This window comes from Lissotriton helveticus, chromosome 8 (genome assembly GCF_964261635.1).
Source record: "Lissotriton helveticus chromosome 8, aLisHel1.1, whole genome shotgun sequence".
In the NCBI taxonomy this organism is placed as follows: domain Eukaryota; kingdom Metazoa; phylum Chordata; class Amphibia; order Caudata; family Salamandridae; genus Lissotriton; species Lissotriton helveticus.
In genome coordinates this window covers 1,452,617,304-1,452,643,605 of record NC_136069.1, presented here as the reverse complement: position 1 = coordinate 1,452,643,605, position 26,302 = coordinate 1,452,617,304, and the positions used below count along the sequence as shown (strand labels likewise).

Sequence of the window (26,302 nt, the reverse complement as noted above, 5' to 3'; positions counted from 1 at the left end):
ACTGACCTTTTATGCATTAACACCAAAATGTGCTGCTAAAGAAAAGTCCTTTCGTCCTCAATTGAAGATTACTCACAGAAGAAATACATTTATAGCTATAGCAATTCTAACTGAAAATGTCTATGTGCTTTGCAAGTATTCTCACACTTTTTCTCTAAGTTAACCTCGTTGATAGCTATACAGAACATGTTTGCTTCTCAACTTGTCAATTTATTAAAATTGCTTTAAATACCAGATAGTCGTCCATTACAGAAATCTACCGAAAGAAATGATATCACCAAATATGTTCAATCCAGATAACAATTTTGAACCTTTTGAACACATTAGGTTTGTTGGGAAATGTTAATGAAAATCATCCCACCATTTTAAATGAACAATTTCTGTATACTAATGTTTCTGGTATGGATACTGATTAACCTAAAAAAAAGAAATCATACACTTAATTGAAAGCGACAATTATAAATAGAAGGAAACAACTGAAGGGAATCAAAGATATTGTATTTAATAATCTAGTTTAACAAATAATATAAAATGATAACAGACATGATTATTTTTTATAATCCTGTTAATTTCACCATAATTTAAAGAACTTTCGTCTGATATATAGATCTTTAGGTCAGTTTCAATGAAAAAGTCTTGCGCTCTAAAACTTTTTCTTTTTGATGCATATCGAACAACTATTGAAGAAAACAGTTCATAAAGCAATTTATTTTAAGGCAACCACTACAGTATTCTTTCATAGAAGAGGAGATAGGCTTGTGAATTCAGCACACTGCTTAGAGGCACATCTTGCACATGAGTGTCACTAATGTGATACCATCTTCCTTTTGTTGGTTCAGTCTCCATAACTGTAAGAAAAAAAATCTGCAATGAAATACAACATACTGTGTTTCTCGTATATTTCAATCATTTGATCTAGCACAATATAAAACAACTCATTTCCTGGTAAGAGCCCTTGGAAGAGCTTAGATACTTTTGTTAGCAGCCAGTGTACTACTTGAACATCAATTTTGCCCTTCTACACACCATCTGAGACGGCATTCGCACAGTAACCTCAGAAAACGATGCATTGATATACAGGCAATCACTTCTTTTACTAAATGGTAAGTGGAGCCCAAGTTCACGGAGCCGGATTAGAATCTGCAAACTTAATAAAAACAAATAAAAGGATAATTCATAAAGTGATTCATTATGCATGCACACTCAGACTGTATGCAGATGACAAGGTACTCTCCTATAGCTTTCTGTGCACTGTCGAATACTGAGTCCAGTCGGTGTGGTGGCAAACGGGATGGTAAAGGCCTAGTCAGAGTCCTACACAAAGAGGGCACTGTGCAAAGCCACCCGGAACTCGCGACAAGCTTAATGGCATGAGGGCTGGTACAGTCAAGAGTCTGCTGTGCTCCGCCTTTGCCTGTGTAAAGCTTGTTTATTGGCATCGGGTCTGGATTAAGGCTAGCCAAACTCGCATAGCAAGGTGAGTACAGCCAAAGCCCATGCGCAGCGTAATTAGATGATGGGGTTTGTGCAAAGAGCAGGCTTCACATGGGCAAAAGCTGCATGCAAAACAGCCTGGCTGCAGGGTGGGTGCTGGCATAGGGCCCAGATATGGTGGAAGGGTGTGTGCAATGTGCCTAGAAGGGCAGAGGCTGACAGCGGGCTACGTTCTGTACCTAGAGCTCAATTTGCAGCATAGAAGGCCAAGCTCAGCAGGCTCAGTGGCATATGGACTTTTGCCAAGAGCCCGCTATGCACGCCCGAAGGCTGTGCGTCGCGGCTACAGCCAGACCCTGCGTCTAGAGCAGCTTTGCAGAGTCAAAAGCCATGTACAGATAGCTTGAAAAAAAATTCAGTGCGAGTGCAGGTCCTGGCCCACACCAAGAGCCTAATGTGCATGGCTGAAAGCTAGGCCTTGCACTAAACCCATGCTGCCCATTGTCAAAGACTGTGTGCAGTGGGTCTCATTGTACTGGGGGTAAGTGCAGGGCTAGGTCAACTGTCCAAGAAATGTTACATTCCAAGAAGCCACACATGGCCAAAGCTGTGCTAAGCAGCTTTCAGAGGAATGAGAGCTGGGTGAAGGTTGTAGAGGAAAGTTGTGGGTTGGGGCTCTCCAGACTTACCATTTAAAAAAAAAAAATAATCTATATTGTTGCATTTTTCATAAAGAAACTCCCCCCTCCCCCCCCCCCGGTATTGTCTTACTCAATATTTACATAAGATCAGGTATATTTATAATATCATGAGCATTATAATATATTTTGAAACTCAAATATGTATGTTGTAGCACATATATGACTCGCTTTATACAAGACATTTCGCCATAGTATAGTCAAAGCCTTTCCAATTATATTTTATAATTGTACGATTGGACTCTAGTCTCGAGACTCTAGGCTTTGCATCCACTGCCACAGTGGGTCCCAGATTTTCAGCCCCTTTTTCCTTTTGCTGCGCCCCTTCCTTCTATAGATAGCTACCTCTAGGCTGTATGAAGCTAGCAGTTGCGCCTGCCATTGTTGGGATACCAATGGGTTTGAATCCAGCCATGCAGAGGCCAGACATATTCTAAGTACTGCCATTGATATAAATATCAACCCTGCAAAAATTCCCAGGGAAAGACATGGCTTGGTAGTTCGGACTGGACTGTTCCCATGAGGCACAGGGTCAGAGCTGATTTGCATATAGCCAGTGTCTAACCCAGGGTGGTGTGGAGTGCAAAAAAACGATGGATTTAGGCCCAGATCCTTGTACTGGGGTGAATGTATGACATTGTTCTACATTCTGTCCATCAACTGTGTTTTTTGCAATTTTCACCCCGAGTGGGCTGGGTATGCTCAGACGTGAGTCCCAGGCTCTCCACACCACTGGAGTCAAGCTATCCAGGCTGATGAAGGCTGATAGCCAGAAACCGGTCCTTGGATGCTTGATTCCGGTCTGGGAAAGACATGGCTTGGTAGTTCGGACTGGACTGTTCCCATGAGGCACATGGTCAGAGCTGATTTGCATATAGCCAGTGTCTAACCCAGGGTGGTGTGGAGTGCAAAAAAACGATGGATTTAGGCCCAGATCCTTGTACTGGGGTGAATGTATGACATTGTTCTACATTCTGTCCATCAACTGTGTTTTTTGCAATTTTCACCCCGAGTGGGCTGGGTATGCTCAGACGTGAGTCCCAGGCTCTCCACACCACTGAAGTCAAGCTATCCAGGCTGATGAAGGCTGATAGCCAGAAACTGGTCCTTGGATGCTTGATTCCGGTCTGGGAAAGACATGGCTTGGTAGTTCGGACTGGACTGTTCCCATGAGGCACAGGGTCAGAGCTGGTTTGCATATAGCCAGTGTCTAACACAGGGTGGTGTGGAGTGCAAAAAAACGATGGATTTAGGCCCAGATCCTTGTACTGGGGTGAATGTATGACATTGTTCTACATTCTGTCCATCAACTGTGTTTTTTGCAATTTTCACCCCGAGTGGGCTGGGTATGCTCAGACGTGAGTCCCAGGCTCTCCACACCACTGGAGTCAAGCTATCCAGGCTGATGGCCAGAAACCGGTCCTTGGATGCTTGATTCCGGTCTGGGAAAGACATGGCTTGGTAGTTCGGACTGGACTGTTCCCATTTGGCACAGGGTCAGAGCTGATTTGCATATAGCCAGTGTCTAACCCAGGGTGGTGTGGAGTGCAAAAAAACGATGGATTTAGGCCCAGATCCTTGTACTGGGGTGAATGTATGACATTGATCTACATTCTGTCCATCAACTGTGTTTTTTGCAATTTTCACCCCGAGTGGGCTGGGTATGCTCAGACGTGAGTCCCAGGCTCTCCACACCAGTGGAGTCAAGCTATCCAGGCTGATGAAGGTTAATAGCCAGAAACCGATCCTTGGATGCTTGATTCCGGTCTGGGAAAGACATGGCTTGGTAGTTCGGACTGGACTGTTCCCATGAGGCACAGGGTCAGAGCTGATTTGCATATAGCCAGTGTCTAACCCAGGGTGGTGTGGAGCGCAAAAAAACGATGGATTTAGGCCCAGATCCTTGCACTGGGGTGAATGTATGACATTGTTCTACATTCTGTCCATCAACTGTGTTTTTTGCAATTTTCACCCCGTGTGGGCTGGGTATGCTCAGACGTGAGTCCCAGGCTCTCCACACCACTGGAGTCAAGCTATCCAGGCTGATGAAGGCTGATAGCCAGAAACCGGTCCTTGGATGCTTGATTCCGGTCTGGGAAAGACATGGCTTGGTAGTTCGGACTGGACTGTTCCCATGAGGCACAGGGTCAGAGCTGATTTGCACATAGCCAGTGTCTAACCCAGGGTGGTGTGGAGTGCAAAAAAACGATGGATTTAGGCCCAGATCCTTGTACTGGGGTGAATGTATGACATTGTTCTACATTCTGTCCATCAACTGTGTTTTTTGCAATTTTCACCCTGAGTGGGCTGGGTATGCTCAGACGCGAGTCCCAGGCTCTCCACACCACTGGAGTCAAGCTATCCAGGCTGATGAAGGCTGATAGCCAGAAACCGGTCCTTGGATGCTTGATTCCGGTCTGGGAAAGACATGGCTTGGTAGTTCGGACTGGACTGTTCCCATGGGGCACAGGGTCAGAGCTGATTTGCATATAGCCAGTGTCTAACCCAGGGTGGTGTGGAGTGCAAAAAAACGATGGATTTAGGCCCAGATCCTTGTACTGGGGTGAATGTATGACATTGTTCTACATTCTGTCCATCAACTGTGTTTTTTGCAATAAATATCAACCCTGGCATAATATTTGGTCGAATATCTCCATCTATACCTAACATTATTTCACATGTTGTGATTTCAATTCTTACAATAAAAATTTCGGATAAAAAGCCAGAGATGTCCCAGATCAGATCTTGTAATGCATTACATGTTGCAAATATACGTACAATATGGGCCTCGTACAAAGCACACTGCAGGCATTCTGTACCTTTACCAGATCACCATTTGGCTATCCTATTTGGTGTGTAATATAGTTGAAAAAACGTTTTATAATATTGGGCTTGTAATCTAGCAGACATTAATGTAGATTGAGATAGTTCATAAGATCTCAGACATGACTCTACCGTCGTCCCCAGTTTGTCCTACCATTTCATGACACATTTATTCATATCATCAGGGAGTATGGTGACCAAGCTATCATAGATTGCGCCAATCTTTACTGCTTTATGTTTTATTATTTCGATGGTCTGAATTCTCTGAAATTTAGATTGGCCGCCCCCTTTCTTTGTTAAAAAATCTCTGACTTGGAGGAATTTAAAGAAGTCTCTATGATCTAGCGTATACTCATTTCTTAGATCTTCAAATGATTTAACCGCATCGCTGCGGCGGCTTTTCCCGCTGTACGCGACAATTTTAAAATTACCGCGTTACATGACGAGCTCAGCTCGCACGGCAGGTTACGCTCATGACGAGCTGAGCTCGTCATCAGCCCCGAAGGGGTTAAGACCCAGCGAAGAATAGAAACAGCCAAATTGAGTGATCCCTTCATTTAACCATTTATTCATACACACGTCATTGAATATCTCCGGGAGATTATTATTTTTGGATAGAGGGGTGTAGTAAGAAAACCTCCCAATTCCCACGAGTTTGCGCACATTTAGTCCAGGCTATATGTATGCCTGCCAGGGTTTTGAAGCGTACTCTTTTAAAGTAGCAGTTATATGTATGTCGCCATAGATACTCACTAGCTTCATTGCCTAGGATAAGTTCTTGTGGTGTTGGTATATCCCTATTTGACCTATCATTCTCATTTGGTGTCAATAACACATTGCAGTATTTCAAGATCGTAGCCCACCAATGCACTTTAAGATTAGGTAGGGCGAGGTCGCCTCTATCTTTCAGGAGAGAGATGTTTCTAAGCGCCCTACGAGGTCTTTTATATCCCCAAATAATTCGAGAGAACATGTTATCTATGTCTTTGAACAGTTGTGGCGTGAACTCTAAACAAATTGTCCTAAAAAAAGAAACATTTTGGGAGAAAAAGCATTTTTATCACATTGCATCTACCTTCAATAGTTAGATGTAGGTTGTTTAGTCTGTTGAGATCTTTTTCAGTTTGTTGTATTAGCGAGTTCAGATTAACCTTCACTATGTTATCCAGATTGGCAGTTATGTTAACACCCAGATAGGTGGCACTCTCTACTACCCGATCATCCCTACTCGTAAGTTTGTTATTGAGGACTATCTGGGTTTTATCCTGGTTCAACTTATACCCAGATACCTTCCCAAAGTTTTTAGCCTTCTCTTCCATCACTTTTATTGCTGCGCCTAGGTCGCTTGTGACCAGTGCGAGATCATCCGGGTAAGCTAAGGTCTTTGTGTCGCCGTTTTGGGACTTTATTGGTGGGATTGCCTGATTATTTTCAAGTCTGCGGATAAAAGGGTCAATAAAAATTGCAAATAGTAGAGGGGAGCATGGGCATCCCTGTCCTGTTCCTCTGGTTACGTCTATTTTTCCTGATACTGCCCCACTCACCATTACTACTGCTTCAGGACATGTGTATAACATTCGAATAGCTCTGATGAACTGTTCCCCTATACCACTCTTTCACATTGCTGTCCATAGATATGGCCAGGAGACCCTGTCAAAGGCTTTCTCCGCATCTAATAATATGAGTGCCAAAGGGTCTCCCGCCATCTCGGTAATGTCAAAAAGTGTAATCACACTCGGTACGTGGTCAGTGGTAGATCTTCCCGGGCTGAACCCATGCTGGCGGCCTGATACAATTTTGTGAGTGATTGGCGCTGGTCGGCTGGCTAGCAACTTCGCATATATTTTGGAATCACATTTATTAGGGTGATAGGACGATAGGATCCAAGTTCTGCGACATCTTTCTTTTTCTTTTTTTTTAAAACTACAATTTTAGCTAGAGTCCACGACCACGGAGGGTACCCTCCCTGAAAGACATGTACGAATAGGTCACTTAAAATCCCCTTTATTGGTTTATAGAATTTAGCATAGAACTCTGCTGGTATGCCATCCAACCCAGCTGCCTTCCCTTTGGCTAAACTATTTATTGACCGTAAGATTTCCTCCCACTGTGGTGTTTCATCCAAGCTTTCTTGATCCTCCTGTGGCAGCTTTAAGGTTAGAGTCTGATCTAGATATTCCTCAATCTCATATATTGTTGTACACTGGTTTCTTCATATAGTTCTTGGTAGTATCTTTGAAATGCGGCTCTTATCTCTTTAGGGTCATTTCTAAGGCCGTATTTTGGATCTTTAATCTCCTTAATCATATTAGCCGTATTTTGTTGCCTAGTGTGTACCGCCAATTGATGCCCCACTTGTTCACTCAACTCGTACGTATTCTCCCTATTCATTATAGCCTTGCACATCGCCTTTTCTGTGAAGATATCGATGATGTTGTTTTTAGCAACTGCCACCACTCTTAGTGGCCCCTCGATATGCTGGCCTTCTTGTACCACCCTTATCAATCCCTCCTCCACTACAGCCAGCTTATTTTGCAATGTCCCCATTTTTAGTTTAGCCTCTTTTTTAGATTTTAACGAAAACTGTAAAGTTTCTCCTCTTATTCCTACCTTAAGAGTGTCCCAAACACTCTTTATTGAGGTACGATCCAGGTTATCCTCTAAGAATTCAGGTATCCATGTGTCTATATGTTGACAGTACTCTTTATTTAGCAGCAGGGCCCTCTCGAAGGTTCAAATATTCTGGTCATCATTCATTCTTCCACTGTCAATACTCATAATTAGAGGATTATGATCCGAAAGGAACCGTGGTGATCTATCTATTATGCAGCTTGAGATCATAGCACTAGTTACAAATGCATAGTCTAATCTAGCGAGTTTGGCATGTGGGTTGGAGAAGAACTTATAGCCTGGATCTTTAGGGTGTTAAGCCTGCCAGCAATCCCTCAGACCGTGTGTGATGCACAATTCTTTAAGGGCACGATATACCTTGGGTTTTTCCCTTTATATACAGATCCAGACTTTAATGACCAATCACACGACAAGTTCAAATTAAAGTTGCCACATACAATCAACGGGAGTGGCCAGTGAACCAGTTCATTAGTGATAAATTCCAATACATCCGGATCATCTGTGACGTTACCGTATATAGAACATAGTTAGTTTTTTCCGTTATTATACTGGCATTCCGTGATTGCCCATCGGCTGCTGATCTAACAAATTGTATTCCCCCTCCCATTGCCAGGATGGCCACCCCCTTGTCTTCGTCGCCTACGTTGTGGCTATAATCAGTCAATACCCTAGGGTTTTAGGAAGATGTTGTTGCGATCCCTCCCTATGTGTCTCTTGGAGACATATGATATTAGCCCGTTGCTCTTAATCCCACCGCCACTCTTTGCCTTTTTTTCGGGTCATTAAGGCCACATATATTGATAGACAGAATTTTTTGTTTAGCCATTTCGGGTTATATCTCCCCCTCCCTTGATCGTACCATCCCTTCATACCACTCATACCGCCCGTGACCTTTGATCTGTTTGATGCGCCATGATGTATCTATCCTGATTGCATGTCTTATACCTGTTGTGTGCCTGTGGTCCCATTTCCCCACCCCCCTGCCACCCTGCTTGCAGCCTCCCCCCCTCGTCCCCCACCCCTCTTAGGGCAATCAGGCTCAATCCTGAGCCTGTGTGATAGTGTCTGGGTTGTCCACACCCGCACTCCCTCCCCCCCCCGCTGCCTTACCTTGTGCTCAATCTTATATATATAAAAAAAAAGAGAAAACAAAGCGGAAGATAGAGAAGAAAAGCCCATCCTAGTGTGTATGGAAAAAGAAATCGCATTTTGCTACATATCTGACTGACTGAAGTACTTATAAAGCGCTCGAATGCCGCGGCGTCTTGGCGCTATATCTACATTTCACTTCCAGTACCACTCAAAAAGAAAAAGGGAACCCAGGAGATGTTTTCCCCCTTCACAGTATCTTCGTCAACCCCCCTTTACTATCCCACTCTCTGTCTTCTGGTACTTTTAACGAGGGCTGATTGGCTCATTTAGTCTCAATAGATTTCTTTCCCCCTGTTATGATCTCGTCTAACGGTGGCGTGTGCAAAGTCTGGTTAGGCGAAATAAGAAAAGTTTTCCCCCTTTCTCTTCATGTTGGGTCTAGCCAGATCATAAACGGCCTGCCGAAGTTAAAAGTTCCCGAAGTATATTAAAATCACATGTGGATACCCTTGTGCATTCGCAGGGCCCAGTGTGCCAGATCTGGTAGAGAGTTTTTCAGTAGGTTTATTGTGAATTCCCTGATATCCTTCCCTTTGATATTTTCAGGAATTCCCAGCAGTCTCACATTATTTCGACGTTGGCGGTTTTCTGCTTCCTCCAGCTTCCACATTACATCTTTTAGCATACTGTCTTGTGAGGATGCCTGTTCCTTCAATGTATCCACCGTGTTTTCTAAATCCACTGAGCGTTTTTCCACCATGCCCAGCCTATCTGCAATCTCTGCGCATAGTGCCTTGCAGTTTCTTAGAGGCAAGGCGTGCTTGGCGATTTTCGATCTTAATCTCATCCTGAAAAGACCTCAGGGACTGAAAGAACATTGATAAAGAAGGTTCTGCAGTTTCATCATGGGTTTTCTGCGCACCCTGGCTAACTTGATGTTCTTTTGCCAGCTTTCCTGCTCCTTTCGGGCTGTTGGGGAATAGCAGTTGAGTTGCTGAATACTCCCTTCCAAGTTCTCTTCTTCGTCTAGTTTTTTTTATGTCTGTTCCTCTTCCCTTCCGACCCCCGTTTTGTTCTTTTCTGGATTCTCTTTTCCTCTTGCTGGCTGTAGTTACTCGTGGATGTATACTCACATTCCGCCCCTTCACTACTGCTGGAGAGTCCAGTCTCTGACTCAGCTGATTCTTCATTCAGGGAATAGAATTTCTCCATGAGGTCTGGGGAAAGATATCCCGCCTCATAGCTCTTTTTCCGGATAGCCCCTTCATCATTAGATATTTGTTGTGACTGTTCAGGCACAGTTCCCCCTTCCTCTGCCTTTCCGATTGTTGTAGGGGTACTGCCCTTTTCCCGGATATCCCCTTCAGTATTCTCCTCTCTTTGGGGGTCTCTACAAGGCTCCTCCGTTGAATCTAGCACTGTGTTCTCATCACACGATCCCCAGGATGGCCTCCCCTCCTCCACGTGTTCTGATGAAGGGGGGAGCTCTGGGGATTTTCTGTGATTTTTGCTTCCTGACCAGCCACATTTTTGTCCTTTTGTAGAGCCCCCAGTGCCCCCAGCTCTTTATTGCCACAATAAGGGGAAACATGCTAGTTATTGCAACTTGTTTTTTCTCTCCAGGGCCCTCCAGCAGCATACCTTTCAGTTCAGTCATTTTAGTACTTTTGGGATCCTCTGTTTTTTCTTTAACTCACTCCTGCTTGGCCCCCTTACCGGTGCGAGTGTCTGCCTTCTTAGCTTCCACCTCAGTCTTAGGGTCGCTCTCTTTGCGGGTACCACACAGCGTGTTTAAGCGCGTCCTACCGCGACCTCCTTGCGCTGCCATGGCCTCTGTACGATGATCTCTGTGGTCTCCCTCGGTTATCCCCGTTGCTAAGCAACCCCAGCCAGCATCCAGAGCAGAGCCTTCCCCCAGAGGCTGACAGCAGAAGCCGAGCGAGAGATTCCCAGCGTGTGGAGCAGGCTGTCACGCACCGATGCTTCTGGGCTCCGTTGGGTCTGTGAAACCACCAATGTCCAGGAATGATTTGTCGAACCTCGCATTTCTCGGTGTCGCCTCGATTTCCTTGGGTTCTTTGCGTTCTTTTTGTGATTAGCCCAGTCTCCTTCATCTCTCCATAATTCTGCCTGCAGCCAGATAGTGGTTCATCTGTTTATCGGTAATCCAGCTCGGTGATGAGCACGGCGCAGAGCGGAGGTGAGTGACTGTGAAACTTCTACTGGTTTGATCCCTTTCTTCCAGCATCAACTGCATGTGGCGTTGGGTTAAGTTCTGTTCCTCTGATGAATAGAGTGTGGCATTTAACCATCTCTTGTGCTCTTCTTCTCATGCACACACTCTACATCAGACAATACCCTTGTCATCGATGTCATTGGAGAGGTCATCACTGTTGCCATGTTCTAGGTCTTGAGAAGGGCCGATGGGAGTTCGCGGGGTGGCCTTTATCAACAGTGTGTGAAGCTTAACATAGCGGATTTTAAATTCTACATGGCAACTATAACACCACTTGAATTGTGATGCTTTCAAAGAATATGTAAGCATTTTATATACAAACATCTATTATCATGAGGAAAAGCAAGCTTACTCTGAACATTTGGGGAACCAACCCCATCCCATTCAAAGTAGCTGCATGCGCCAACACCTTTAGCTAATCCCTGCACCAGCCCTATCCCCACCCAAAGAAGATCTGCCTGGGTTTTAGCCATGCACAGCTGGATCTGTGTGGATAGGTCTAGCTCACGCCCCACCCAATCCATCTGTGCGTGGATTTTAGCTATACTGTGTCTGGCTTACACAAGTTCACATGCCAAAAAAACAACATTGCACTTCCGTCCGCAATGCACATCAAACTCTGAAAGCTTTTATCACGCAACCCATGTGTCCACCGCATTCTCCAGATGTCCTCTTTTTTTCATGACTCACAAGCAAAAACTGATCTTGTAAAATGTAAGTAAATGAATAATTTTAGAAAGCTACAATGAAACTCTAGGACTTTCCTTCGGTTTTAGGAACTTCTCACAACATCACTGGAGTAAAGGGATGCTTAGTTCTTAACAGTAAGTTTTATTTGTAATGCAAACAGCCAATCGGATCACTCGGGCACATTGAGCCTACTTGAGGCCTTGGATGCGCATTGGACCAAGGGAATGAAAAATTCCAATATCCATTCAGATACCTTGTTTTTTAATTTTCTAGATCGGATTTGGTAAACTCAAAAACAGTAACCAACTGTCAAGACACCTATTAATTTGCTTAACTTGATTTAATCCCTAGTTGAACAAGTTCCTTACCTCCAGCAATGCTTTTTCTGGTGGATACTTTATCTAACCACAGATTGCTCACCTTGGAATACTCCCCAGGCTGCATCCGTAAACTTTTTAAACTAGTGTGCTGCCTCGGGTGTGACAAAGCAGAGATGCATGTAAGCACCACCCCATGAGGATATCATATTCCTGCCTTTTTCCTTTCTGTTCCCCCAGACGAACAACGTGAACAACTATTGATACCAGTATGCTGAATAATAACTTGTGACTTTTTGGGATGATAAAAAGAGGCTGTTCAATAGAACGAGGAGGTGGGAGGGAAGTGAGGACTCTGTGGTTAGATAGTATGTCTACCAGAAAGAGCATTACTGAAGGTACTTAACTTGTTCTTCTGATGAATACTTCTAACCACAGATTCCTCAACATATACTAGATACCAAAGCTGTACCTTCCTAGGTGGTGAGTCTATGGAGTGGACTCAGAGCAAAACAACTTGCAGGAATGAGCAGGTGAAATGTCCTTTCCCCAGACTTGGTTGTCCCAGAAGTAATGCTTTGTGCACTTATGCATTGTTGTCCACATTGAAGTCTGGCAGATGCCAAGGACAGGCAATCCATGAGCCAATTCAGTAGTAGCTGCCATAGCCCTGGTGGAATGGGACTTCAGACATTCTGGGGGCTGCTTCTTGGCCAGTGCATAGCAGACCTTAATGCAGAAGCCTCCCCACCTCGACGAAATCCTCTTCTGTATAGCTTTCCCTTTCTTTGCTCCAGAGAACCCCACAAAAAGTTGATTGTCCACTTGACGGTCCATGGTATGATCAGAATAAAAGAAGCTCTTTTAAGGTCCAGTCAATAAACGCCTTTTTCGAGGGGTGAGGGAGAGGTAAGAACAGGGGCAGAGTGATGGATTGGCCAATGTGGTATTTAATCACGACTTTTGTCAAGAGTTCTCAACACCAACTTGCATGGGAAAAACGTGGTACAGAGCGGTTGCCCTGAAAGTGTCTGAAGTTTGCGAATAGGACTACTGCAACAAGGAAAATGGTGTTTAATACGAGAAGATACAAGAACCAGGTATGCATTAACATGGACTGAGGCATTTAACTATCAAGGCAACGGTGCAAGCATTATTAAATGCTAACAAATGCGCTCAGAAGGTGAGTTATGACTGAAGAATTTGTGCCAACATGTTTGTTTTCATCTCAATGCAAAGCAACTGCAGATACCTCAGCTGTCGTCTAAAACACCACAGCAAACAAGCCTTTTGTTCTCATGCCAGTGGCCCATGTGGTGCATTAAGCTCCGTTTCACTGGAAGTACCTTGCCCACTTGCATTCTGCAGACCTAGATATAATGCATCATCAGTATAAGAGGAGAGTAATCCATCTCCTTCTTCCTCCTCCTCCTCCTCCTCATCATCATCATCATCATCAATCATCATCATCATCAGTGTCCTGAGGGACAATATGGATCTCTTGTATGGGGTCAAAATCAGAGCCAAAAAAAGAGTGGAGCCTCTGCTGAGAGTTGCTGGAAAGCCAAGATCTCACATTAGAGTTGGGCTGTATGACAAATGCTTATGCTTTTGATATTTCCTAGAGCAACACTGCTTGAGCCAACATTGGCACTGGGTTATGTATGAGTACTAGTGGAGTCTATATCAGCACTGGTGTTACAGGAACTGGTGTGGATCTTAGCATTGCTAATGAAATCTGTACCAGATCTCTAGTTGTCCCAGTCAGACCTTGTGCTGAAAGCTGATTTGTCACAAAGGGACCTCAGGACAGGGTCAAAAACAGGTATTGTGACTTTGAGCAGGACCTATGCTTAGACAGTGCCTTTTTCTTGTATTTGGCAATGTAGGGTTTAGCCTGACGGTCTTGGATTGCCTGGGTTGCATGAGGGCACACTTGTTGCATGACTTGCAATTGTGACAAGAACCCAGGCACCAAAGACATACCACATGTGGGTCTATGACCGACATCTATTTCTCAAAGTCTCTTCACAGCTTTGATCTTACGTCTACGACAATGAGAAAACTCAGTGACCTCCAATTACTATATCACAGAATGCATAAGAAGCAGATACTGTGCTCCTTCATCAAACTCAAGTAACCATGGAATACAGCACTATTTGCTGTAAAATCAAATCAAAAATTGCTTTATTCGATTTTTGTTTAAAAACCATAAAAGCATACAATTTTTTAAAATTACAATCATAATTTAACAAGCAACATACATTTAAAAAGCAACATATTATCTACAAGTTAATAGGATTTGTTAACCCTCCAATTATGATTATCTAAATAGATTACCTGGTATTCACAAGCCTAATATTAACAGTTCTTGTGTAACCTCAAAGGGTTCAATTGAAAGAAGTTGCTATACTTAAAATTGCTTTGCGGTAAAACAAATCGATTAAAAGCAGGGATGCTACGCTCAATTGGTAAGCAAATTCTATGACCCAGCTCAGTATTATACTCGACGTTTTGTTTCCGGGGGGGGGGATATACAAGTTGCTTGGATAAAAATCGTGTAAATCCCAGGTTGTTATGGGGCCATCACCTTCTTGGGGCTGCCATGACTGGAGATAGGGAACAACTTGTCTGCTCCTAAATCTAATTAGAACCAAGTCGCCACTAATATCTTTTCGAAGGGGGCCCAGCCAGCCCACTCTCCTCGCGCTGATTATCCTGCCATCAAGGTCATGGGGTAAGGGTCTATTTTTCGATAGCCAAAACTTGACTTTGTTTAGCAGGTCGGTGGGTCTCTCAGATTTTCCATGTTTCAGTGGAGGGACCCCCGAGAGGATGGACACAAATGGAGCGGCCTCTGGGGGAAGATTAATACAGGTAATCTTAATACATTCTAATCTGGGGGCAACATTGCGATCTATAACAGGTATGGGTGGTGCCTTAGGAACATATGGAGGCACAGAGGTAGGGCCTGATACTTGAGTTGGGGGGAGCTTTGTTTTGCATGGTTTGTTTGGGCGTATTGGGAAGAGCAGCATGGAGCGAACAGTTAGATGTTACAGTATGGGAAGATTGTGCCAGATTGGATTTAACAGTTTCCTCAATCCCCGTCAGTCTATCCCCCAAGGTGTTAATTTTATCGATTAGGGGATGGATAATGGTTTTGATCATTTGTTCGATCAATGGCAGTAAAGCCAATTGGGAAGAGGATGCTGGATCGTATAGTTTTTTACCCACCTCTGGGGTTGACAAAGCAGTGATAACAGACAGGTTTATATTTGGAGATGCATTCTGTAATTTTAATGTTTTGGTTTGGGACCCAGTGACTTCAACCCCGTCGTGTTTCCTTTTAGCAGATGTGACCTGAACGGGAATTGTACTTTGTGGATTGGCTTTTATGGGTGTAGGTGAAGGCCCCTGTGTGCTTGCGCTGCGGGCTAGCGGACTAGTGTTTGTTGCCGGGTGGGGTGATGTTACAAAGGTATACCTGATATTACACATACTATTTAATTTGTCTAGCCAGGGGAGATTAGACGCTGTAATGATTGTTTTTGGGGGAGGTTCCATACTAGTTGGGGTGTCTAGGAGCTGAGCTGTAGTAATTATATCAACGGTACTATACAATCATTAGTACTGAAATGTCAATTGCGTGCCCGTCTTATGACCTAAGGCATAAGTCCAGCCCAAAAGGGTATGTTTGTAACCACTCCCTTAGGGGTCTATATAACAGTTTCTAGGCGGATGTGATAGTCAATGGGATAGTCAGTCCGTGGCTTTACCTCCTCTTTGAAGGCCAAGGGGGGTGGCCCGTCCCGTCCTGCTATGGCCTCCGAGGGCCACAGAGGGCCCGCCCTTTGCCCGGGCTTCGCCCGCGCGCGGTCCCGCAACGCGGGGGTTGTGACCCTTTTTGTGCGCCTCCTGGCGCGGAAATTACGTGCTGCGGCTTCCGGTGCCGCTAGGGCGTCTGGGAGTTGTGGTCCGTGATTGCCCCCTCCGCACTGCGGCCGCTGGTGGCTGTGGGCTGCGGCGGCGGGAGGGAGGAAGACAGGAGCAAGTTCGGCGGTGGCTGGTGCAAAAGGAATACCGGGCAGAGTTTGCCCCCAAGCTGCAGGTGAGTCCCCCACTCCACGGAGGTTGTGACCCTTTTTGTGCGCCTCCTGGCGCGGAAATTACGTGCTGCGGCTTCCGGTGCCGCTAGGGCGTCTGGGAGTTGTGGTCCGTGATTGCCCCCCCTCCGCACTGCGGCCGCTGGTGGCTGTGGGCTGCGGCGGCGGGAGGGAGGAAGACAGGAGCAAGTTCGGCGGTGGCTGGTGCAAAAGGAATACCGGGCAGAGTTTGCCCCCAAGCTGCAGGTGAGTCCAGTTTTATTTCTGCACCCAAGTCAGCCTCAAGCAGAAAACCACCAAAATTTGCTGCCCGGCAGTGAGACTGCAACACGTCCGGGGACGAGCAAACTTAAACCAGCACTTCCCAGGAAGAGGGTGCGACCGTGCGAGCTCTCATCATACATGCTCCCACATTGCCTGAGATATCTGCGTAATCCACTGCCGGGTGCAACTTAGACACGAATCGTGCGTCCATTATGAGGATATTGCATGTTTCCATGGATGAAAGAGGTTGAAGGCATACTCAGTAAGGTCACAGAACGTTTTGGAAAGTTCGCTCCTTATTGGCATTTGGGCCATGCAGTATTAAAACTTCTACCTATACTTCGCGTCATAAGTCAGTTTATTTTTCCATTTGCCTAATCAGTTCAAAAGAAGTGGTATTTATTAATACAGACAATCTTACTATCCAATTCTCTTTTAGTAGATAAAAAGGGCATAGTTCATTGGGCTATGCAAGAGAGCTACACTATTTTAAATACTTTCAATGTTTTAGTGTGTCTACCAACAAAAAAAGAGAAATGCAAACAGAGTTCCATACATCCTAGATGGCTGTTTTAGTTCCATATTGGATAAGAACAGTTGAAACATTGACTGGACATTAAGAACCATAGAGAGCAAAATCTGTTTAGATCAACTGTTATATTCCAGATTCATTTGGTCATACATCTGTAGCTATTACCTAATGGTTCTGGCTCTGCTATCTGTGCCAGTAGCGGATGGTCAAGGTAATTTTAAGGCTGAAGGTTCCTGACTTCCTTTTGACTCTAATTTACCTGTCTGAGCTTACACTGTATTTCTCCTGTTTTTGTCCGCCCCAAACAGCAGATGTAGTTATCCCATTTACTAATCTTAAGACAGTGAAGGCCCTTACCTTCCACCCCACTATGTAGTCACACCCCACCCCAGTCAACCCTTTTACCCAGGCCATTATCAGTGACGTGATTTTATTTTTGGGATGCAGCTGTGCAGGCAGATCTAGACGGAGGATGTTTTGACGCCTCCCTGCCATCGGTAGCTGGTAGCCCAGTTCAAGCTTGACCTAAACATTCTATCTTTACTGCCAGATTTGCTGTATTATACTGTATCTTTTGAGCGGGCCATGACTGTTCGACAAAGCCACCCAGGAGACACTTGGGAAACAAACTGTTCTGTTGCATAGTAGACAGTGTCCTTGTAAATAAGTGCTTTTAATTGTTATTTCGAAATGCAGATTCCACACTTTTGAAATATCCCCAGACGCCAGACTGGATCTGGCAAACTTCAACAGCAGTGCTCCTGTGCGCTGGCAGGAGACATCATATGGGTCTGCAATGGCTCCAAACCGCCCGGCAAGTGACTGCATAGCCACACAAAAGCGCTACCTCTATGCACGGACGTTAATTCCTTTTATTGCTGCATCTGCTGAAGGGGATCAGGTGCCCTAATCCCACCTTTTGCGCATTTCCAACGATTTTTAAAAGTTTACGATTAGTGTGTTAGATGTCCCCACTGAAAAGTACAGACTTCTCAGCAATTTTAATTAACTGATTAGAACAGAATAATGGTTCTTTTTGTAGATAATTACCTTTAGGAACAACTTTATGGATTACAAGATCCGCCAAACGTATATTTGGTCGACGTGATTTGACAAACGCTGTGTAGTGTCCAGACCGCATGGATCCACTGTGTTCAACAACTCCATACAAAGAATACAACACTTTGGTGTCACCTTCAGCAACATTCTGTGAAGCAAACATATTACAGCACTGTTAGTTCAAAAAAAGAATAAAGGATTGTGCATTGCTTATATATGGAGCTAAATGTGTTGTAGTAGATAATTGTCTTATATTTGTGCCAATACATTGTGGTTTTTGAAAAAGTGCTAAAGTAAATCTGATTAATGCAAATTTTAGATTAGGATAAATAAAAAAAAGCAAGTAGAATCTGAATAAACATTCTACCCCCCTACAGCTCTCCTTGCTCTACACTCAATGGGTATACTCCTGTTACGAGAACTTATTGAAACGTTTCCTCTCCTCTAGCATTCATTAACACCACTGGCACCCTCCCAAACAAGGCATCTAACGTATTCAGTTACAGTCTCTCACTTCCATCTGTCACATATATTAGGAAAGATAGCAAAGGTGGCTGGAGGATCATTTGGAAGAAGAGCAGATGTAGCAGTATCAGTAAACATAGGGAGTAGTATGTGCATACTAATACGCCCCAGACCCATTTTCCTTAGACTCAGAGGAAAAGTATACATCATCCATAACTGAACACTAAGGAAGGCAGCTAGAGGGGACACTTTAGCCTCATAGCTGCTGCCTTCGGCCGCTGAACGTTCGGAGCACTACCTGGCTGGTGCTGCGAATGTTCAACGGCCGACGCGGCCCGCTCACATTTTGGAACGCCCAGCACTGCGCCGAAATAACGGCCGCAGCGAAGGTGTTAGAGGCTCTGTTAATATACACAAGAGCATGGCCTGATGACACTGGACATATGATTTGATGCCACACAGCCAATTACATTGCCTTCAACCTTAAATCATGTGCTTGGATGATGTAAGGGACCGCTATGTCATTGACCTCAGAACCATCCAGAATGCAGGAGGCAACCCAACCCAACCTGCTGCAACAGTTAAAACAAACTCTTCTTAGAATCAGACACTTTCTTCAAAGAAGTAAACTGAGCAGAGCTCAGGGAGACTCCCTAACACACGAGGTGCGGTAGAAAATCTGAGGGTTTGCCTCTCTGTGGGGAAGGTTCTAGGAAGGGCTGATGCCTGATTGTCTGGCTTCCAAGTTTGGTTCTTTTTGCAAAAGGACTAAGATAGGCTAATGTAGTGACTTTGCTATCTACTATAGCCTATGGTGTACTGTTATTATTACTATAATGTATATATTTTATTGTACCACGAGACTCCCACCTTGTCGGCGGGGATGATTCTAAGCATGTGAATCTATGAAAGATATCCCAATACTGGATAACTGAGAATCTACCTAAAGCTCAAAGTTTGGAGTGTCCTTTCAGCATCCCAAATAGGATTCAGAAAGAAAATGGGAGGGACAAATTACTGGTGTAGATGTAAGCACAGCGGGTTATTTCTTAGATTTGATATCTTTCAAACCCCTTCAAAAAACCACAGACGGTTTGTCAGAGGAAAGGGACTCGAACTTGCTTATAATACTAATCGATGTCATGAATGTGGTCTTCAGTTGGATAAATGTAATATCCTGGAGGTTAATTCTCCAAAGGCATACGAAATAAAACTGCCAACTGCTGTTCAAATGCACAAAAGAATGTGTTTCCACAAAAACTCATAACAAATGTAGAAGGTCTTCACATCACAAACTGAGTTTGGAAGAAGAAATATTTTCTGGAAGATATGTAATAGGTACCACTTGTATGGAGATAGGATTTACGTAACTCCACTCCTCTGCCAGGAGTTACAAGGTCAATTAACAGGATTGCTTAAGGAAGTGATTCTTTGGTTTTCAGAAGAGACCCTCATTAACTAGTTGCCCAGCTAGGCCTAGATGAGAACCCCCCTGCAGTGTAAATATATGGAACAGCTACTGTTGTTTTTGTAAATGCTGTATTCTAAAATGAGGACTCAGTGACGCACTTTGTGCTGATTATGAACCCTAACTGGATTCTTGACTTGAACTCTGTCAACTAAACCCAAACATGTGTGCCAGTAAAGTAATGTGTCCTTTCAACGTAGGTTATTCAGTTATAGAAGAACATTATGCTGCTAGACAAAAAACATGCAGGGAGATGATGAGCTATGGTGATAATATTCCTTGCTTTTGCCCAGTTCCACATTTTGAGTGCTAGCTTTAAGGAGGATGATACAATGTTCCTCCCTGGTTGTTTATGTGAAACATAGCTGGCTCTGTTGTCTGATCTCCCTTGTTCAGTATACAGGTTTGAAAAAACTTCAATGCTAGAAAACAGCTTTTAATTCTAGGTCATATATGCGCCTTGTTACTTTGAGTGAGCACCACTGATTGTTAAGCTATCTAGATGTACAATGCTGTGTGTCGTTCTCTACCTCTTAACATGTTTTGTTAGGATGTTTGGGAGGAGGGCATCTTCATATTGACAATGAAGTCGAGGCCTACAAATCTGACCTTGTAATAAGTCTTCCTTTCCCAACCAGATATCAAGATATTAATCAATCAGGGGGTTTTGTAGAGCACACTACTCACCGTGAGGGTCTCAAGGTGCTGGAGGGGGGGGGGGGAAGCTCCGGATCAGTTGAAGAGCCAGGTCTTGAGGTGCTTCCTGAATGGGTGCAGGGTTGGGGAGCATCTGATGTTCAAAGGAAGCTCGTTCCAGGTCTTGGCTGCGATGTGGGAGAAGGCTCTCCCGCCTGTTCTGTTCCTGCGAATCCGGAAACATATGGAAGGATAATCTTTTGTTTAGGTATGTGGGTCTGATGTTGAGGAATTTGTAGGCGTGGGTGAGGAGTTTGAAGGTAGCCCTCTTCTCGACAGGGAGCCAGTGGAGGTCTCGTAGGTGTTGGGTCATGTGTTTGTGGCGTTGAGTCCCTAGTACGAGTCTGGTGGCGGCATTCTGGATGGTCTGGAGTCTGTGCAGAAGGGTTTTGTTGATTACGGCGTAGAGGGCGTTTCCGTAGTCCAGTCTGCTGGTAATGAGTGCGTGGGTGACCGTCCTTCTGCAGTCGGAGGGGATCTACTTGAAGGTCTTACGGAGGATGCGAAAGCAGTTGAAACTAGTGGAGGGTACAGCGTTGATCTGGCAGTTCATGGAGAGGGAGGAGTCAAGGACGATGCCAAGGTTCCGAGCGTGGTCAGTAGGGGTGGGTGGGCTCCAAGGGCGGAGGGCCACCAGGTGTTATCCCAGGCGGCGGTGCAGGGACCGAGGATGAGGACCTCAGTGTTCTCTAAGTTTAGCTTCAGGCAGCTGTCCTTCATCCAGGCTGCCACGTTCTTCAAGCATTCCTGGAAGCACAGTCTGGTGTCTTCGGGATTCTTTGTGAGCAAGAGGATGAGCTGGGTTTCGTCGGAGTAGGATACGATGCTGAGCCTGTGCTATCTGACGATGGCGGCGAGGGGGGCCATGTAGATGAGCTTGGGGCTCAGTGAAGATCCCTGGGGAACTCCGCAGTTGATTTCCATGGGTTTGGAGGGGAAGGGAGGGAGACGCATCCTCTGGGTTTTGTGGGAGAGAAAGGATTGGATCCATTCGAGGGCAGCCCGTAAATTCCTGCGTCGTGCAGTCTGGCTGCGAGAGTGCAACGTGAGACGGTGTCGAAGGCTGCGGAGAGGTCTAAAAAGATGAGGGCTGCGGTGTGTCCTTGCTCGAGTAGCATGCAGATGTCGTCGGTGGCGGCGAAGAGGGCGGTCTCAGTGCTGTGATTGCTATGGAATCCTGACTGGGAGGCGTCCAGGATAAAGTTCTCTTCTATGAAGGTGGTCAGCTGGGTGTTAACGAGTCTCTCTGTGACTTTGGCTGCAAAGGGGAGGAACAAGATCAGCCAGTAGTTTTTCAGGTCCGTTGGGTCGGCTGATGGTTTCTGGAGGAGGGGTTTTTCTTCAACCCGTTTCCAATCATCTGGGCAGATGTAGGATCGGAGTGAGGCGTTGATGGTGCATCCTAGTCCGGGTGCAATACCGGTTGCGGCCCTGTGGAAGATGTGCGGTGGGTAGGGGTCCGTAGGGGCTCCAGATTGGGTTATCTTCATGGTCGCTGTGATGCTTTCGATGGACGCGGGGTCCCGGGACGTGATGGTCGGCTTATCGGCGGCAGTGGGTAGGGGGTGGTGTATGTCGATGGTTCGCTGAAGTTGTCGCAGAGGGCATTGATCTTCAGATAGAAGTAGGAGCTGAGCTTGTCGCAGAGTTCCTGGAATGGTGTGACGTCCGTGGCTTTGCAGGTGGGTTTTGCGAGCAGCTGTATGACGTTGAACAGTTCCTTGGTGTTGGTCGCATTGGTCTGGACCTTGTCTCTAATGAAGGTCTGTTTGGTGTCTCTTATGCGCTGGTGGTATTCCTTCAGGGCGTCCTTGTGGCCGTTCATAGCTTCTGTGGTGTTCTGGTTTCACCAGGTTTTCTCTAGGCGTCTGCAGGAGAGCGTCTGGCTTCTTGAAGTTCTGTGGTGGACCAGGCGGCTTTCGTCAGGTGTTGTTTGGTGGGGTGGCGAAGGGGTACAAGCTTGCCGGACCAGCAGGAGATCCAGTGGAGGAATTCCTTGGCTCTGGAGTTGGTGTTGGTGAGGCGCTGGGGAGGTCCTGGAGGAGGGTGGTGTTTAGGAGTTCCTCTGTGACCTTGTTCCAGTTCCTTTGTGGCGGGCGTAGGGGAGGTTTGGGTGCGGTGGTGGTGTTGAAAGTGAAATTGAGGCAGTGGTGGTCAGTCCAGGGGGGCTGGCTGGTGTGCAGAAGCGGATGTTTGTTCCTCCTGCGAAGATGGTGTCGAGTGTGTGGCCTGCTCTGGCGGGGGAGTGTTGAAGAGCTGCTTCACGCCTAGGTTGGTGAGGTTGTCTAGTAGAGCAGTGGAGTCGGGGTCATTGCAGTTGTCAAGGTGGAAATTTAGGTCCCCGAGTAGAAGATATGGATATACATGAAGCTGCTACCACTGGGAATCCCTTTGCAAAAATCCTCGGTGCAGACTTTTGCCAAATACCAACACCTTGAGATCGTAATGTACATACTATAGATAACAAACTGAATTTTCGGTGAAAAAGTGATATGTTGAAGAATGCATTCTTTAAATTGATTGTTGCTAGAAAATCTTTTTTCAAAGATGTATCACATTCTAAAAAGTCATAATTTGAAATGTGTGCATCTTTAATAGTCTGTTTAGAAAGCTCAGATCTAACATTGTCCCCATGAAGACCGTGCTCCGTTATGAGGAAATATAAAGAGTTTGCCTCTTTAGGACTTTTGTTGGAGGTTTCATTGCAAACTCTATGGAATATCCACACCTGTTTATATTTAGTATGCATACATCTGTGGTTACAAACTTCCAATATTTGAGGTAGGCTTTTATTCTACACCATACTGGTATTGTGTGGGCTTGATAAGGAACGATAGTCTTATTTTGTGGGGTTGGAGAGCGACTTTTCTTATAACCTTTTCCTTTATCTATGCCTGGAAAAGTCTATCTTGGTGGAGTAGGCTGTTGCCACTGATCCTTTTGTTGGCAGGCTGTAGGTGTACCAGGTCCCTGCAACTATATAGCCATATATGGAAGACAACCTAGGCTTCTTGTTTTACTTGATGCTCTTATTTTGCACACTGATAGTCTTTCACATATTTCCAAGTGAGACACTGTAGTCTTAGAGTATTTGAACACTGAAAAAAATATTTTCAGGGAGAGATTACCAATACTCATCTTTATACCCAAATGTGGGTAATTTTACTAAGGAATTCTTTTGGGCATAAAAAGCGATTGTGAACTCTTCTTTCAAGGCAGTAACAGACAGCTTACTGGTAGACTCATTCAATATATTACAAGAATTATTTGGGGAAATGGTGGAGTTAATCAGTCTATCCATCAGGAAATGTTGAAGAGGAAGTTCAGTGTAGGAACAAGACAATACTATTGACAACTGGGGACTGTATCATTTTGAGTTATGACAAAATAGGACACAGGAGGATGTCATAAATATCAGTCATCTGAGTCTCATCTTCTACCCAGGGCCTCCCTGTTAGTTTAAGGTTCTCAACGAGCACAGCAAAGATCATGCATCATATGTAAACAATTCACTTTGCTTAGGAGCATCCTTGAAACAAGCTTGAACAGGTAATGCTACTGATCAATTTCAAATATTTATTTGTTACTACAGATTCTTAAAAAGTAGCTTCCAAGTGCGGTCATACCCAGGAAAATGGTATCTTGAAAGACTGACCGTCATCCTTACATCTTAATAGTGGGGTACGGCAGCCATTATTGATGTTTAAATAGCCATTTTCAATATTCTGGATACAGAGTATTCTGCCTTACTGATGTTGTAGAATTTAACAGCAGCTTTTCACACCACTGGGCCATATCACCAAACCTTGCCAAGACAGGCCCCCGTAAATCCAAATCCCCTGCGGCACCTCAATGGAAGCCACCCCCTCTCCCCCTTAACAGGATTTTATATATATTTTTGACTTTATTCTTTAATGTCAGGCAGTGCTTAGTTTGTAAAAGAATGAGCGCTGGTGACCAAAGCTCTGCCCAGAAGCCCGCAGCTAGTGCAATTAAATGTCAGTGCACCAAATACCAAGGCTGTGTAGTCTTAAATCCATGTCATGCCTCTTTAATTCACTACCAGCCACTCCTTGACCCCTTATCTCACTCTTGCAGGTCGCTGCTTTCTCCCTTTATGACTGCTTTTCAGTCTTTCGCTTTCTCTTCCTTCTTCTTTCAGTTTCTTATGTTTTTCCCTCTCTTGCTAGAAGTCTGAGGAACAATGCAGGTCCCCAAAAATGAGTGCCGGTGGCCCTGACCGGCTCAAATTAAGCACTGGTATCAGGCCATAAACAGAAGGGTAAGGGGTCCTTACCACTTTTATGGCCAATGAAAATGATGGTGTTTATCAGCTGCTCTAGCTGCTGCGTGTGTCTTGAAGAAGGGGAGGAAAGGTAATGTTAAGTTGAGAACCCGGTCTCTCCTCCAAACTCTCCAATTTTGAACTGAATCAAAGGCCTTTGAGTTCAGCAGCCAAAATCCTGGCCTCTTCCTTCTGCAAGGCCTTGGAGTGCACACAAATGGCTGGATAGCAGGTATCTCTTGCATTAAACCTCCAGTCATCAATAGCACCTTTTTGGGGATTTTCACACATGGTATGAAGTCAAACTTAAGTGGTGCCAGGAGACAAAAACAAAATGCTCCACATATGGAAAAAGACACTGACGCTTTTTTGTGCAATTATGGGCACCAAATGCTGCATTTACGACACTTGGTAGCACATTCCGGTGATGTCTGAGCAGTTCTACACCTGAGAATCCATAGTTGGTCTTGAGGTTTTTCTAGCTCCAATCTGACCCCTTTCAATATTTTAGAGAGATGGGAGACAAATTCCCTATCACAACATACTATTTCTATTTAACGGTCTCAGCAGCTGCCTTGTGTTATCAGTTTATTTGTATTTTGCTCCTAATACTGTTGTTTAATTCAACATTCCAAGTTAGATAAAACTGTTATTTGCTTTGCTATCTCTTCTTCCTCAATACTGCATATTGCCTTTTGCAGGGACCGTATTTGAATATCTTGAATCTCTTAATCTCAACAGCAATTATCTCTCACCTTTGTTCGTGAATTCATATACTACACATGAATAATGATCTTAACTTTTTTCTGTCTGTGTTTATGAAGGGAGACCAGACCCTCTTAGGTCCAAGAGTTCCCTTCCATATCGCCTCACTTATTAGCTCTACTGACGATATACCTACAGAGGATGATCTGTTCATCTTTTTTGGCCGCAATTTGCATGACTTGTTCTCTTACTGTGTAACCCCTTTTCCATTTTTTTTGTAACCATATATCCGTTTCCCAGATGAATAAGTTACTTACCTTTGGAAAACGCCTTATCTGGTAGAGACAAGATCTAGCCGCAGATGCCTTCCCTTTGAATTAACCATAGATGCCAGAGTGGATCTGCAAACGTTTCTACAGTAGAGGGTATTGAGCAACTCTACCGGATGCGACGTCAACAGAGTCCATATAAGCCCTCCCCATACGCACTGACGTCCGTTTCGTCCGCGACTACTTTCCACGCTAAAACGCAGAGCCACATAGAGAAACTGCTATGGAAACAGTGTGCCCCAAAAGAATCTTCTTTTTGAAAAAACTTTTATATAAATAACAGCTCTGAGCCGCCATAGAAATAAGAAATGCAGAGAGCACCAACCAAAAGTTTAAGAAAGCATTGCAGACAATAACAACAATCATGGCCACAGACCACGCATTGCAGAGGAAACAACTTGAGAGGGAAGGAAGCTCTCTGGGACTAACCAACTCAGAATCCCCAGAAAGGGGTGGGATGTCCAAAGGCAAA

At 44.8% G+C, this 26,302-nt stretch overlaps 1 protein-coding gene across 2 annotated transcripts in view; it reads right to left on the bottom strand.

The window, feature by feature from the left end:
• Window positions 1-486: 486 nt before the first annotated feature.
• Window positions 487-26,302, bottom strand: part of USP16 (ubiquitin specific peptidase 16) — a 385,832-nt gene continuing 360,016 nt past the window's right edge. For both annotated transcript variants that reach the window (XM_078658388.1, XM_078658387.1), the window contains exons 17-18: window positions 17,874-18,030; window positions 487-848 (exon numbers count right to left, since the gene is read on the bottom strand). In XM_078658388.1, coding sequence (XP_078514514.1) covers window positions 724-848; window positions 17,874-18,030 — 282 coding nt within the window. In that variant the 3' untranslated portion in view covers window positions 487-723. The remainder of the gene's footprint in view (window positions 849-17,873; window positions 18,031-26,302) is intronic.